The sequence below is a fragment of the Poecilia mexicana genome, unplaced genomic scaffold, assembly GCF_051168715.1.
Source record: "Poecilia mexicana isolate PSO_F unplaced genomic scaffold, ASM5116871v1 scaffold_21, whole genome shotgun sequence".
NCBI classification, from domain to species: domain Eukaryota; kingdom Metazoa; phylum Chordata; class Actinopteri; order Cyprinodontiformes; family Poeciliidae; genus Poecilia; species Poecilia mexicana.
Genome location: NW_028263390.1, coordinates 22,612,712 through 22,626,425, shown reverse-complemented (window position 1 = coordinate 22,626,425; position 13,714 = coordinate 22,612,712). Strand labels below are relative to the sequence as shown.

Genomic DNA, 13,714 nt, shown 5'->3' with positions numbered 1-13,714 from the left:
ACCGGGGGCCGATTCCTTCAAATTGAAACCACCTCTTTAAATACATGAGCTACATTACGCGGTGAATATGCATTCCTTGTTCATTAACGTAAAGAGAGAAAACTCTGCTCAGTATCACCAGTTTTAAACAAATCTCAGTTAGGAAACCCGTGAGGCTTTGAGTTTTATTTTCTATGAGCTTTAATAAGTTTAAGGGAGGACAGGTTTCCCTGATCTCAGATCTGTTTGTTCAGACAGGAGGCTGAATCTGGAGGAACATCTGGTCTCATCGCTTTGCAGCTTTTATGGTTCTACTGGAGTCTTAAAGCTGTGACCTTCAGCCTGCACTGCAGACATTTATGAGGGTCAGAGGTCACAGATTTCACCTGGAGACGAAGCAGGATTCAGATATATGGGCAGCTTTTTGTAGCTGCCTGTCATTTATGCAGGTCTTCAACTTCTCCAGCACTTTGAAGTGACTCAACTTTCTGCAATGCAAAAATTCTCCAATACGTTGCTGTCAGAAGGTTTGTCTAAAAAACGACGTCACTAATCAAAAGGAACAAATTCCAATCTTATTAACAGATATTCAACAGTTAAACTTAAGTCAGTGGTTTGCATCCATATCAATAACTATAAACCTGGAAAGTGTTTCAAAGAACCTCTTCCTGAACAGTGAACCATGCAGGCAGGTGTGCAGTAAATTTATAGCAATATGGTTCAATTTAACACTTTAGCTTTTGCAAAATACCATGTTGGTATAGAAGTGGAGCCTTGTACTGTAACCTGCATGAGTAAACCTACATTAGTGAAACACAGACATTCTGCTGCTCGTCTTTAAAAGCTGGACTTGGTTCCTGATCGAACTGTTGCGGGTCGCCATCTGGACCGAATGACGTCTGAATCAGAACTTTGTTTGAACTGATGATTGTAATGTCCTTTTCACAAATCCAGCTCTGATCATTCAGACGATTTCAGATGTTTCACAATCAGTTACTCCAAAAGGTGAAAGTTTGCCTAGAGCTACACAAACAGGCAGGTTGAACTGATACCAACTGATTAGGAATAATTTCAGCTCAGCTTCAACTGTGAGTCGCCTCAGAAAAACAGCAATTTATATAATAAGCAAAAATAAATCAAACCCTCGTCAGTAACATTTGAAGTCTAAAGTTTTTCCTCGTTTAACAGCCTTTATAAGACCAACATTCAGAAAATCATGTTAAACTGATTCAGAAGTTTAACATTCTTAAACTTCTGAATCAGTAATCTGAATGCAGATTATATCTCGCTCAAACTCTTAAATGTCCAGATTCTTCAGATGTGACAAATATTCACACAATTAATCATTTCATATATTTAATTCAAACTGCAGTGATGATTTGTGCAAACTTTGTGAAAACCTTGAGTCACTAAATCAGCTGATAAAGATTAGATTCAAATTAACATGCAGGAAAAAGATTTAAAGCTCAGACTGCAGCGCTGCGTCTCGGTCGGCTAACAGATATGTAAACATCAGAAACTAAAAGGTTTAGCTGGTTCTCCACTCTGCAGACCTCTGGCTGCGTCGTCCTCTACGGTTTCTTCCATGTCGACGGTCCAAACAGGATCAACAATGAGACTGAATCCACTCTGGGGTTTAGCTGGACAGAAAGCAGCAGTTTGTCGTTGGTTCAGTCTCAGTCTGATGAGTCCAGTTCCACTTAATGAATCCAACTCAGGTGAGAAAAATTCACAAAATGTTTAATCTGCAGCCAAAGCCTCAGTCAAGAAATAGTAAAAATCAGTTTCCACCCATTTGTAGGTGTTGTGTTCAGGTAACATAAAGCATTTGGCTCCTGCTTCAACCCAGGAAGCATCCAGACCTTCAACAGATGAAGAATGTGGAGCTTATCACAGGTTAAAGGTCAAGTCTGGATCTCAGGTTGTAGAGTAACAAACAGCAGGTAGAACGCTTTGATTTTACTCACAGTGAAGAACACAACAGGTGGCGATAGCTTGGCTTATTAGCAACTTATCTTCACTATAACAAAGCTAACATGCTAATGTTAGCATGGATTAGCTTGTTGTGCCTCGTTAGATGTAACATTAAAATCACAGTTAACTGGCTGTAGTGTGTTTGGTCAAATCTGACCAGTTTAGTGCCTTTAATTAACTCCTGTTCTGTACGTCTTACTGCAGGAAGTGTAAACTATAAACTGTGACATTTTTAATACACTTTATGGAAAATTAGTGGACAATAAGAACAGTTGTTCTATTTCTTCAAAAAGTTAAAAGGATAAAGTTGGGAAAATGTTCATAAGCATGATAGTATGCTTAGAACATGCTACTGTGAAGCTAGTTTAGCATGCTGCTGTTAGCGTTATCTTAGCAGAAATTATGTCAAATCATAAATTTTTAATGTGTATTTATTAGCCATTAAAAAACAGCTGTGGGTTTTCTTCATTTTGTGTTAATTTTAAAGCAACGTTAGCTAAGATGTCCATTAGTGAGTTAGCATTAGCATGTAAAAATAAAGTTTGAATGACAAAGCTCATTTAGCATGCTAATGTTCAAAGTAGGAAACTTCATTTGATCAACCTCTCTACTGTAACTCAGTCAAATTATTAACCTCTGGTGCACTTTGTAATAAATGAGTGAATATTAGAAACAAAACTGTAGATAAACTTCACAGTTAGAATTTTACACTGTGGTATAAAATTGCTAAAAATCATGTTAGCATGTCTATAACTAACAACTTTCTACAGCTAATTTTACTATGCTAATGGGAAATGATTAGTTACCAAATAATTCAGAACAACCTCTAAACCTTTATTGTACAAATTTCTAGTGGTGAATGAGACATTTAGAGCAAAGCTGTGGATGTTTTCATTGTCATATGAACAGATTGTAAAGAACGGATAAAATCTACCAAGATGTTTATTAGCAGGAAAGGACTAATGTTACAGTAGCATGCTAATGGTTTGAGTCAGCATGTTAAATCAACATACAGCTGTAAAAGAACCAAACTATTACTACCTGTGAACTAACATTCAACAATGAGGCCATTATCAGGTGTTTCAGTTCAGCATTGAACATTCAAATAAGAGTAGAACGATTTCTTAAAACCTGAGAAACATTGGCTGCACAGTTGGTGCATCTATGTTGGGCTTAAAACGTTTTGTGTTGTCACACTCCATTAGTTTGCAAATGTAAGCACTGAGTCTCTGCCTTCATACTGAGAAATCAAGCAAACACAGGTGCCAACAGTCAGCTTGGTAAAGGTTCCCAAAAAGGAAACTAGCATAAATTTAACAGCACTAAGAGAAAAATGTCTTTAAATTAATTAAATGTGCATCAGCCAAACATTCCAGCAGTAAAAGGATTATCCTAAGGTTTTACAATCAGATCCCATCACCTGTTAAACTTTGAAATACTGTGTGAAAATAAACAGGAATTTAAAACTAAGTCACAATTATCATTAAGTGTTGAAAGTCATTTGATTAAATTCAGGTAAATAACTTCAGCCAAAATAAGGGTTTTGTTATGTTGAAATAATTTGAGTTTATGATCCAGCTGTGAAACGTTTTATTGACAGGAATTACAAGATTTATTTATCCAAACTGGTATCTGTAGGTTTATATTTGTAATAAAGCTTCCTGGACCAAACCGAAGCTCTGAAAGCACAAAGTCCTCCTGGCAGTGAATTCATTTCTGGGCAGATTGACTGACATCAGCTCTACAACAAAAAGCTTGAGTTGATAAAATGACACAAACTCAGGTTGGAACTTTGGACCTACAGATGTTTTCTCTCGTCTTTATTTTGAGCCTGCTGTGAAATACGAACCACGGCGAGGAGGATGAGCTCGTTACCAGCTGGAGGGAGTCACTAACGAGGCTTTGAGTCCACATGTCCTGCAGTCGGTTGGTCAGTTATCCCGTCAATTGGAGCGGCGGTGGACACAGGCCACCATTGTTCCGTCTGATTTCCATCGTCTGACGCTCGAGAGTCGCCATTGGCTCACTTTGGGCCAGATTGGAGACAGATAGAGGGGAGAAGAAGTGGTGGAGGGTTGAGATGGAAGAAAAGGAGAGGAGGAAGGAGGAGTCAGACTGCAGAGGGACAAAGAGTTCATTCTTTGCCGGTGGTGAGGAGTTTCAGGGCTTTCTGGAGGTTCTGGATGGCTGTGTTGACGTCCTCATACTGCAGAGCGCTGCCGGCGTACTTGCAGAACTTCTGCGCCTTGGTGAAGTCTTCGGGGGAGAGCTGAACGCCACCTGAGGAAGGGAGGGGAGGAAGGATCAGAGGAGGAGGCAGAAGTCAGGGAGATCAGACGTTAATGTGAGCCAATTAGAGGCGAAAAGAGGAGCAATCAGTCCTGATTACTGACTCAACAAAGGCTGCACACGGAAATACAAAGCAGACCAGGATCACTTTACAGTCAATACATGGCAGACAGAGAGGACGACAAATCTAAGTGCTGTCGGGAACTTTCAGGAAACAGTAAAAAAGGGCAGATATTTAACTGTGTTTTTAAAGGCAAACGGTCGACTAATTCATTCAGTTCATTTGAAGGAGAGACGTCAGACGTGTTAAATCAGCACCAGAGTTCATTCAACCGAACATGGATCTAAGTTTGTAGGTGAATCAGAGTTTGATTGCGAACCAAAGTTCAGTTCCCCAAATGAACTGAACTTTCAAGGCAGTGAACTAGAGTTCAGTTAAAATGAACAGGGCTGGTGTGACTTTACCCTCATTTTAAATGCCTGATTAAGGATAAATTCACCCATTTTCTGCTTAGATATGATTATGTCTTCATAATAATGGTCATTCCCCCCAGGCAAACATCCAGTTAGTCCTGATGGTCTTCAGGATGTTCCCACGTCAGATGGAGATAAACGGTCCTGGTGGAGAGTTCTGAGTCTGTCTTTGGGTCTTCCCCCTTTAAGATGTGTCCAGAAGGCAATGAGACCTCATTGTTTGAACTGTCCCAGTGAACTCCAAGAGGAAGGGCAGCAGATCTTAAATTGGATGCAAAAGGAGAAGCGGAAATGTACCATAAAAATGAGACCTTTAAACCTGAATCTATTCACAAGATGGTTGGAGGAGAAAAAACAAAACCAACCTGGAGAGATGCCAAGGCCTTTTCACTCCCCATTAGTCCTTGTACCGGCCATTGTATTTGTAAATCCACCCAACTCCCTCTTACGAATAATTTAGTGATAAAAGTCTCTAAATCGCTTGATAAGAGGAACAGAAAGTGTGAGAGATCAAACAGTTTTATAGGCAGTTTCAGTAAATACTGTCACCAGCCGTAACATTACCGTACTTATCTTTCCTCCACAACAAGCCGTCTAATCTGACCTGAATTATTTTATAACAAAGTCAGCATGGAGCGAATTCAGACTCTGAACGTTTCGTTTTATTTTACACCAGGCGTCTATAACTCTGGTCCTTAAGAGCTGCCGCCTGCAGCTGCATCCTTGTTATAAGATATCGAACGACTTCCCACCAGGCCTCTGCTGAACCTGATGCTGAAGATTTAATTCAACTATCTGATTCTGGGGTGTCAAGTCTCAAAGCAGAACCACATATCTGATTTGGTTCTAGCCAGTTGGGTGTGTCTCCATCAGCAGAGTGTTCACACTAAGTGGGTGTGAATACTGGCAGGAATGTGGGGGGGGGGGGGGGCTGGGAACATGGTGGGCAGTGAGACGCTGTGGTCAACACTCTGATTGACATTTTGTGTTTATCTTTGGGCAGCCAGTTTATACAAAATCTCTCTGCATATTTGTTTGTTGTGGGTTGCCCCATCCAGTCGATGCCACCACTGATAAAAAGGTTTGGACCTCAAACCTTTGACTACGGAAATATCGCCAATCTCCATGGTCTCACTGCAAACTGAAAATGGCGGCTGAGATGTTGTTGATGATGTAAATCTATGGGCCAGTCCATGAATGCAGTCTGCTGCCAATCAATCGCTGGGCTCATCTTATGGCACCCCTTAGATCGTTCCACAAAAAGGAAGAAGCACACAGGCTCTTCAAACGGAGACGAATCCGGTGGAGTTGGACTGGGAAGAACTGGTCAAAGTCCAGACTTTACCAGTAGAGAAGGAGCTTAAAGCTGCTGATGACTGGAGTTGGAGCCCCTGTTTGTTCTCATGTGGTCCTTGTGGAAAAGTATTTTAGTATATCTCAGGTCTATTTAAGAGTTGGGGACGGAAGAAATGTTCAAGCTTTTAATCCTTATGCCGTTGTACGAAAAGGTGTGAAGCCCTGTCATCCATCCATCCATCCATCCATCCATCCATCCATCCATCCATCCATCCATCCATCCATCCATCCATCCATCCATCCATCCATCCATCCATCCATCCATCCATCCATCCATCCATCCATCCATCCATCCATCCATCCATCCATCCATCCATCCATCCATCCATCCATCCATCCATCCATCCATCCATCCATCCATCCATCCATCCATCCATCCATCCATCCATCCATCCATCCATCCATCCAGTTTGTCAAACCTGACTGTAGAAGCATCACATATAGATTCATAGTGACTTTTAGTACTTAAAAACTGGCAAATAAACGTTGAGATTTATGGACAACATGGAAAATGTGTAAAGAATCCAGTCTACAAACTTTTTAAGGTGAACTTTTGCTTTAAATAAAAGCCAGGTCAGAACCTGGAGGCAAAATGAGAGTCTTACTTTTTGTATATGTTGTGTGTCTGTATCTTATTAAGCTCCTCACCCTCCACCCTTTAGGTTCCCTCTCGAGGTTTACGGCTCGGCCTGATGGAGGGCGGAACGCTATCCAGCACGAACGCCTTCCTTCCCAATGCAGGAATCCAGAAAAGTTGGAAAACTAGGCAGTAAAGTTTCGTCTAAATCTTGCAGTAATAACTGAAATGCACTGAATAAAATAAGTTATAGATTATTTAGATAACCAGCTTGGTAGCAGTTGCTGCCCCCCAACATTGACTTATGGTGTGTGACTAAATAACACATTGAGTAGGGAACGGTGCTGTATGAGCAGGGGGTGTAAATGAAGCATGTTTATATTTTTATTGGTCATATTTGATAGAGAAGTCTTCATAAAAATTATTATGGACTAATCTATAAAAAGGAGACGGGAGTTAATTTAATTGCTTAGAGAAATAGCCTCCAGGCCCTAAAATCTGTTTAATGATCAGGACATTCTCAGCCATAACAAACTGTCTCCTGATCCATTTTTATGACACTTCAGCAACAACTAAATACCTAATAATGCATGAGTGTTTAATGGCAAATGTAAAAATCGGGCATTAGGACTGATCCAATATCCTTCTCAACCTTGTCGTATTTTCTGTCTGCCGATTTCTCTAAGTGTGTCAAATATGTTTCATCCAAGTATTAAACACAAAAGCTAAACCCAGGAAATTAAAACTATGGATGAAATACGTGCTGCACATTTCATCAGGTCTATTCAGACGTCTCCCGGGGATTTCAACAGCACACAACAAATGTTTTACAAAACCTTAATTCCTTCAGTACATTTCTCGTGTCCCTTCCTCCATCTGTCTTTGCCTCCCCAGAGGAAACTCCTAACTCGAACCATGCCTCCGCGCCTCGCTCGCCCCTCGGCGCGGCGCCGTCCAAACAGAACACGAGACGCCGCGCGGGACGGCTCTCGCTCCGCACATCGAGCAGAACCATCTGCACAGCTGCACGTCTCCAAGCCATAAAATGAGTGACGGCGCAAAATGAAAACATATTAATGCGTCGTGAGGAATAACGTTTAATAAGCCAGCCTGGCACTTTACAAATCGGAGGAGAAAGTTCTGAGTGTTAGAGAAGTACTGAGTGGGAAAAAAACTCCCAGTTTAAGTCAACTTACACAGAGTAATGTTTTACTTTGTAATCCTTTCACTGATTCAGAAAAGAAAATGTGATTCCTATTAATATTTGTCATGTTTAAAAAAATCCTCAATGAACCTTTATTTGTTTTTATGATTTTCTCCCTTTACTTTATCCAAAGCATCTTAATCTTACAGAAACACTTTATTCAAACGTTATTTAGTCTGCAATTCTCTCTAAACATTTACCTTGAGTAAATATTGAAAGCATTTTTATTTAATGGGTTCAGCCAATCAGCTCTAAGGAAACTGAACGGCACTCCTGGATTGGCTGCCTAGCAGATACCATGTTAAGGTATTTAGGCTCTAAAGTTGTATTTTCATTTGAATATTTAAATGTATACCTAAAAAAGAAAAAAAAAGTTGTAATCTGCACCATCAAGCTTCTGCAAAAGATAAAGTACTTTTTAGTTTTCAGGGAATTAAAATGTTCATTTTTACAGGGGACAAAAAAAAAACAAAAAACAAAATCTTGAAGTAAACCTTAGATCCTGAGAGTGATTTCCAAGAAAGCAGAAATGTTAGTTCCTTAAAGTTAATCACCGAGTTCCAAGAACAAATATTCAAAAGTTCCTTGGAACCTCAGATATTCAGGCAAGTAACTTAAGTTTAAGTAAAGTAACCAGTTAGTTTCTAGAAAGTAACTAAGTGAACAACAAATTATTAATTAGTACTAAATTAACATCTGAAGTTCAAAAAAGTAACTCAAAGGGATCCTGTGTAATCTAATAAAATAACCTGAAATGTGAGAAAGCACCAGGTAATTCCAGTCATGGTTAAAAAAGTAAAGTGATTTCCTGGAAAGTCTGTAAATTCTGGAAAAGTAAACTATTTAAGACATGAGAACGTCATGTGTAAGCTGAATATTCTGTCAGTTCTGGGAAAGAACAGCTTCAGGTTGCCATTCATCACTGCCTCCGATAATCATCGTCTGTATTGTTTGACAGAAAAAGGCTCTGATTTTTGTAACCTGACAGAAAGTTGGACGTGACGGTTTGTGCATACGCTGGTATGGAAGTGGACAGAAGGGCTGTGGGTGTGCGCTGGAAAATGGACAAGAGCAAAGCCTCACTGACGCACAAACACGAATACATTAAAAGTACGAGAAGAGAAGTTTAGAAAACTGGCATACTGACGAGAAGGACGCAGGACAAGACGTCTTCATCGTGTCTTCATCGCCTGGTGGGGTGGTTTAATGTCTGCAACCCATCATTTAGGCTCCCATAGTGAGCCTCACTTTATTTAAATTAAATCAACTTCATGGAAACAGAGAGCTGCAGTCAGTGATGGTTTACATGTCGGGGGGTTTTGGTGAAATGATATTTTGTCCTCTTTGGTTAAAAATGGTTTCAGTTTCCATTGAAACCTGAAAATGGAGCCGTAAATGACTGAGGCATTGCTTCCTGTTTGAGTGGTCTCTTAGGTAGAAAGAAAGCATGAAGTTCAGGGGGTTCAGGAACTTTAACTGGAGTGATTATGAGCTTAGGTTTGCTGGTTTAAAAAGTGAGCTCAGCAGTATATTATGGGGTGTAGAAACCACAGCAAGCAGGAACTTCAACACTTCCTCTAAATCCACAGATGGGAACAATTTCTCACCCAGAGTTAATATGCATTAAATGAAATAATATTACCAAATTATTCTTCTACTTAAAGGTGAGATTAGTGGAGCCTTTAGAGACCGAGAAGAAGGTCTCTGGGTGATATTTCTAAAAAGCAGAGCAGAGCGACAGATAATATCTCTTGGTTAAACAGCGCTCAGAAAATATGGCCTTCTGCTCTCTTACAAAGTTAACGAGGGAAATCACATTGAACCATAAGTCTCTAATCCCTCGTCTGATTATCCTGCAAAATATGCTGACTGTATATTCCCAAGGATGGGAATCGTTTGAGACAGAGAAGGAAAAAAATGGAAAAGTTAATAGAAAAAGTCTGCAAAGCAATGGGCCAGAAACCAGAGGTGGTGAGGAGAAGACGGTTTCAGGGAATAATGAATCAGCAGAACGAATGGATGGATGATAAAACCAGGACGCAGTTTCAGCTGGCTTCTGTCTAAATGTTGGACTTTTTACAAAAATGTTTGACTATCATTTCAGTTTATTGTCACATTAATTCCCATGAGTTAGAACTATGTGGTATATATTTTCAAGTTGAATTTCAGAAGGGGAAACCAAAAATATTATAAAGATAAAAACAAAGCAAACAAAAATTAATCAAACCTCAAATTAGGGAAATTTTCACCAGCTTTTCCCCTCAGGAGGAGCAGCTTGCATCACTCACCACTTTTTAATTCTGGTGTTAAATTATGTAAATCCTACCAGCCTTAAAGGATGCTGATTTAAACACCCAGTGGGAGTTGAAGAACCTCCAGCAGAACCATTACAACATCGCTGGGCTTTTCCAGCCTAAACAATGGCTGCTTGGTCTTCATTTTAATTAAGTTTTAGTGGTTGTGGGATTTCTCTTTTGTCGCTGGACAAAGATCATGAGCCATTTCTCCAGCTACCTCTAGACTTGTGCACTTCTTTTGGTTGTATTTACCCAGAATGCCCTGCGCTATAGTGCACTTCCTGCTTTTGGAGTGATCTCCGATCTACTTGGCGTTCACATGTACATTCAAACTGCACCAGAGTTCACTTCAACCAAACAGAGACCGGGGTTTGTAGGCGGACTAGAGCTCAATTTTTGGTCCACAGTTTGATTACGCATTCACACCTCCCAAAATGAACCGACTTTCTAAGATAAACTAGAATTTGATTAAACGGGGCTCAGAAATAAAAACTATTTAAAACTGTTCTATACCTACAAGAATCAAATATGGAAGTTCAGTTCCTTTGATTTACGAATGATCAGTGATGTGGACCGGCGTCCGTGGTAATGATACAGAGAAAAACATAACATTAAAGAAAAGAGTTATTTAAGAAATCAATTTTAACATAATTTCAAGTTTTGTAGACCAGAGCAGAAGCAACAAAAGTCACTTTAAGAAAAACCTTCTAATTAAATAAAAGTTTTTGTTTTCCTGCCGTAAAGAGCAGAGAGTCCACACTGGGCTGCTGAACAGAAAACACATCCGTACCGTTTAATTGGCTTCTTCTCCCCAGTCTGTTAGACACATTTAAATTGGATTCAATGAGCCCCATTTTTCTTCATTTAAAAATCTTGGACCGGGGCTTAATGTGCTCCTCACCCAGGCAGATTCTTTTTAATTGTACCAGCAGTCAGGCTAAAGGGCAACAGCCTGGGTCGCTTACGCCTAACGTCACTCTGCAAGGAAAAAGCTAAAGATGCAAACTGAGTTTCTTCTTTTAGCTTCTCAGCAGGTAACTCTGGGTTTTAACAAAACAGTGTAAATTAATCCTAGCACCTCTCTATGCAGGAAATGATTCTGCTGAGCAGGTGAAACTAAACTTTTCAGAGAAATACATTGTGTCATTAAGACGGCTTCAAACTGTGTCACCTCTGGTTATTTTAGGCTAAAGAAGTGAGCGAGACCGACCGACCTCCAGACGGCTCAGCAAGGAGCAGAACTACCGGAAAACCAAACGTCATTAGCATCAAACATTCAAACAGCTAAAAGTTGAGCAAAAAATTTATAAAAATTGGATTTCTATAGAATTTTACAAAAAAGTAAATCTGGTGCAACAAAAATTAAAAGCTTGAACAATCATCTTTTTTTGCTACATATATTTTTGTAAAAAAAAAAAAAAAAACGAGAATTGAATTGATTGCTCAAGTAATACAAAACTAAAACATTTCTACGAGCTAGTATTTAGGACGATCACGGTTGCTAGGTAACAGGACATATGCCAAAGTATTGATGGAAATAAATATAAAACCATTTAATTTCATAGTCAATCACTTCCGAAACGATGCACCTCCTGGACAAACCCACAGAAAATATCGGCAGAAAATGAAGGAAAACCAATGAAAAAAAGTGAGAGTTACTGGTTACTATGGTGACTTCCCTCCTTTTGGGAGGAAAACGTTGGGCACACCGACAGACGCAGCCTGAAAAAAGGCTTCAATGTGTGAAAACTGAGAGTTTAATTCAAAAAATGATTGAACCGTGAATGTGGGAACCTTCTATTGGCCACACAAGTAAAACTTTATGGGTCTGCCGTGTTTCATGTAGAAGATATGACAGGTTAAGGAGACACTTCGATTCCATTTGGAAAGAAAATGTCAGAGACAAAATATAATGGGAATTAATATGTTTGGGTGTGTGCTGGTGTGGCTTGACAGAAAAGTCACTGTAAGTGCATAAAACTGTCGATTCAGTCGTGTAAATTAGATTTTTCTGGAAGCAGTTTAAACTCTGACTGGTGTTTCTGCTTCACATTCTGCTTCCTCAGTGGTTCCACCAACATGCTGCAACATTTCCTGCAATCCTGAGCCAGTTTTGTAAACATGCTGTTATCCTGTTGTTCCTGATCAAACCCCATGTCTTAAAGTACTTTATTCATGGCTTTTTCCAACTCTTCTGGAAGAGCAGAAAACCACAAATTGTGCAGGAAACTAAAGATTAATGAGGCGATTTAAAACTTCTGAGCTGGGATCATTAATTATATTTAGGGTTAGTTTTCAACAATGACTAAAACTGTTATTGTAAATTATTCCCAGTGACAGGAGTTTCCCCTGCTGCATGGAGCATAGCCTTAGACTCCCCCTCTCCCACCTGTTGCTTAATGCTGCATTAACATTTTTGAAGACTATATTCTTATTCAGGTAAAACTGTTTGAACCCTCCTGAGAAAAACTTTGAAGGTTTTATTACAATCATTTTGCTGTTTTTATGTATTCTGGAGTGAATTTTTATCCATAATGTTTTTCTGATTTCTCTTAAACCAAATAAAATGATCTCTGTCCCTTCAGTTTGTTCTGTGGCAGATTTTCATTAAAAGGCGTTTTTGGATCTGCTACTGCAATTTGATTTCTATTTTTATGCAGTTTTTCTAATCATTCCCTGGTGCAAAATATACTTGTCTGTTTTTCCAATGAGCTATTTTTCATCTGTTGTAATTATGTTCATTTCCATGTTTGGAATAGAAAAGTATGTAATTTTCAATGACGTTTTTGACTTTGAATCAAAAAGAAAGATTGATCAGAACCAGAGTTGCTGCCAGTTTTTGACACCGGAGAAGGTTTGGATTATACTCCAACATGCATATTTACATTTGCATATTTATGTAGAAAAATTATAACAAAAATGTTCTTTTTTTTTGACATGTTGAAATTCTATATAATTCAGAAAAGACTTGCTGTTGCATTTTCTTTCAATGAAAATCTTGTTTTATTATTTATAAATATGCACTGCAAAATGTTTTAGAAAGCCAAAGCAAAATCTATTTTAAAATTGTAAAACAAAAGAAAAAAAACAATTTGGTAGAATACGGCAAGCCGTTTCTACAAATATGGAAAATAAAGTAAACTAGGAAGCAAAGTTTAAAGCTGCTTGCTTTTAAAACACTGTTGCAGATGCTACATGCAGATTTTGCAGAAAATCTTACAGAAAAACCCCTAAAACAATCTTTTCTTACTGGGTTCAACCATTTCCTTTTTGGTTTTGTAAGAGCAAAAGTGGCCACAGGGAGCAGACCGCTGCTCTATAAGGAGCTAAGTGACAATTTAAAAAAAAAGCCTAAAATCTTTAATAACCACCAGTTTTAGAAATTATTGACTTAACTCCTGCAGGATTAAACAAATATCTGACAGGAGCCAAACTGGAATCTGATTCTTTTTCTTGTGGTCACATTTTATGAAGGCTTAAGAGAAAAGCTTTGCTTTTATACGGATCTAAAAACAAACATTGGTAAATTAGCACCTTTTGAAAGAGCTTCGCTCTACAGTCTGT

At 39.0% G+C, this 13,714-nt stretch overlaps 1 protein-coding gene across 1 annotated transcript in view; it reads right to left on the bottom strand.

The window, feature by feature from the left end:
* Positions 1–2,766: 2,766 nt before the first annotated feature.
* The window catches only part of vta1 (vesicle (multivesicular body) trafficking 1), a 37,523-nt gene continuing 26,575 nt past the window's right edge, over positions 2,767–13,714 (bottom strand). Inside the window, exon 8 of the mRNA XM_014968037.2 lies at positions 2,767–4,233. Within this exon, the coding sequence (XP_014823523.1) occupies positions 4,088–4,233 (146 nt within the window). The 3' untranslated portion in view covers positions 2,767–4,087. The remainder of the gene's footprint in view (positions 4,234–13,714) is intronic.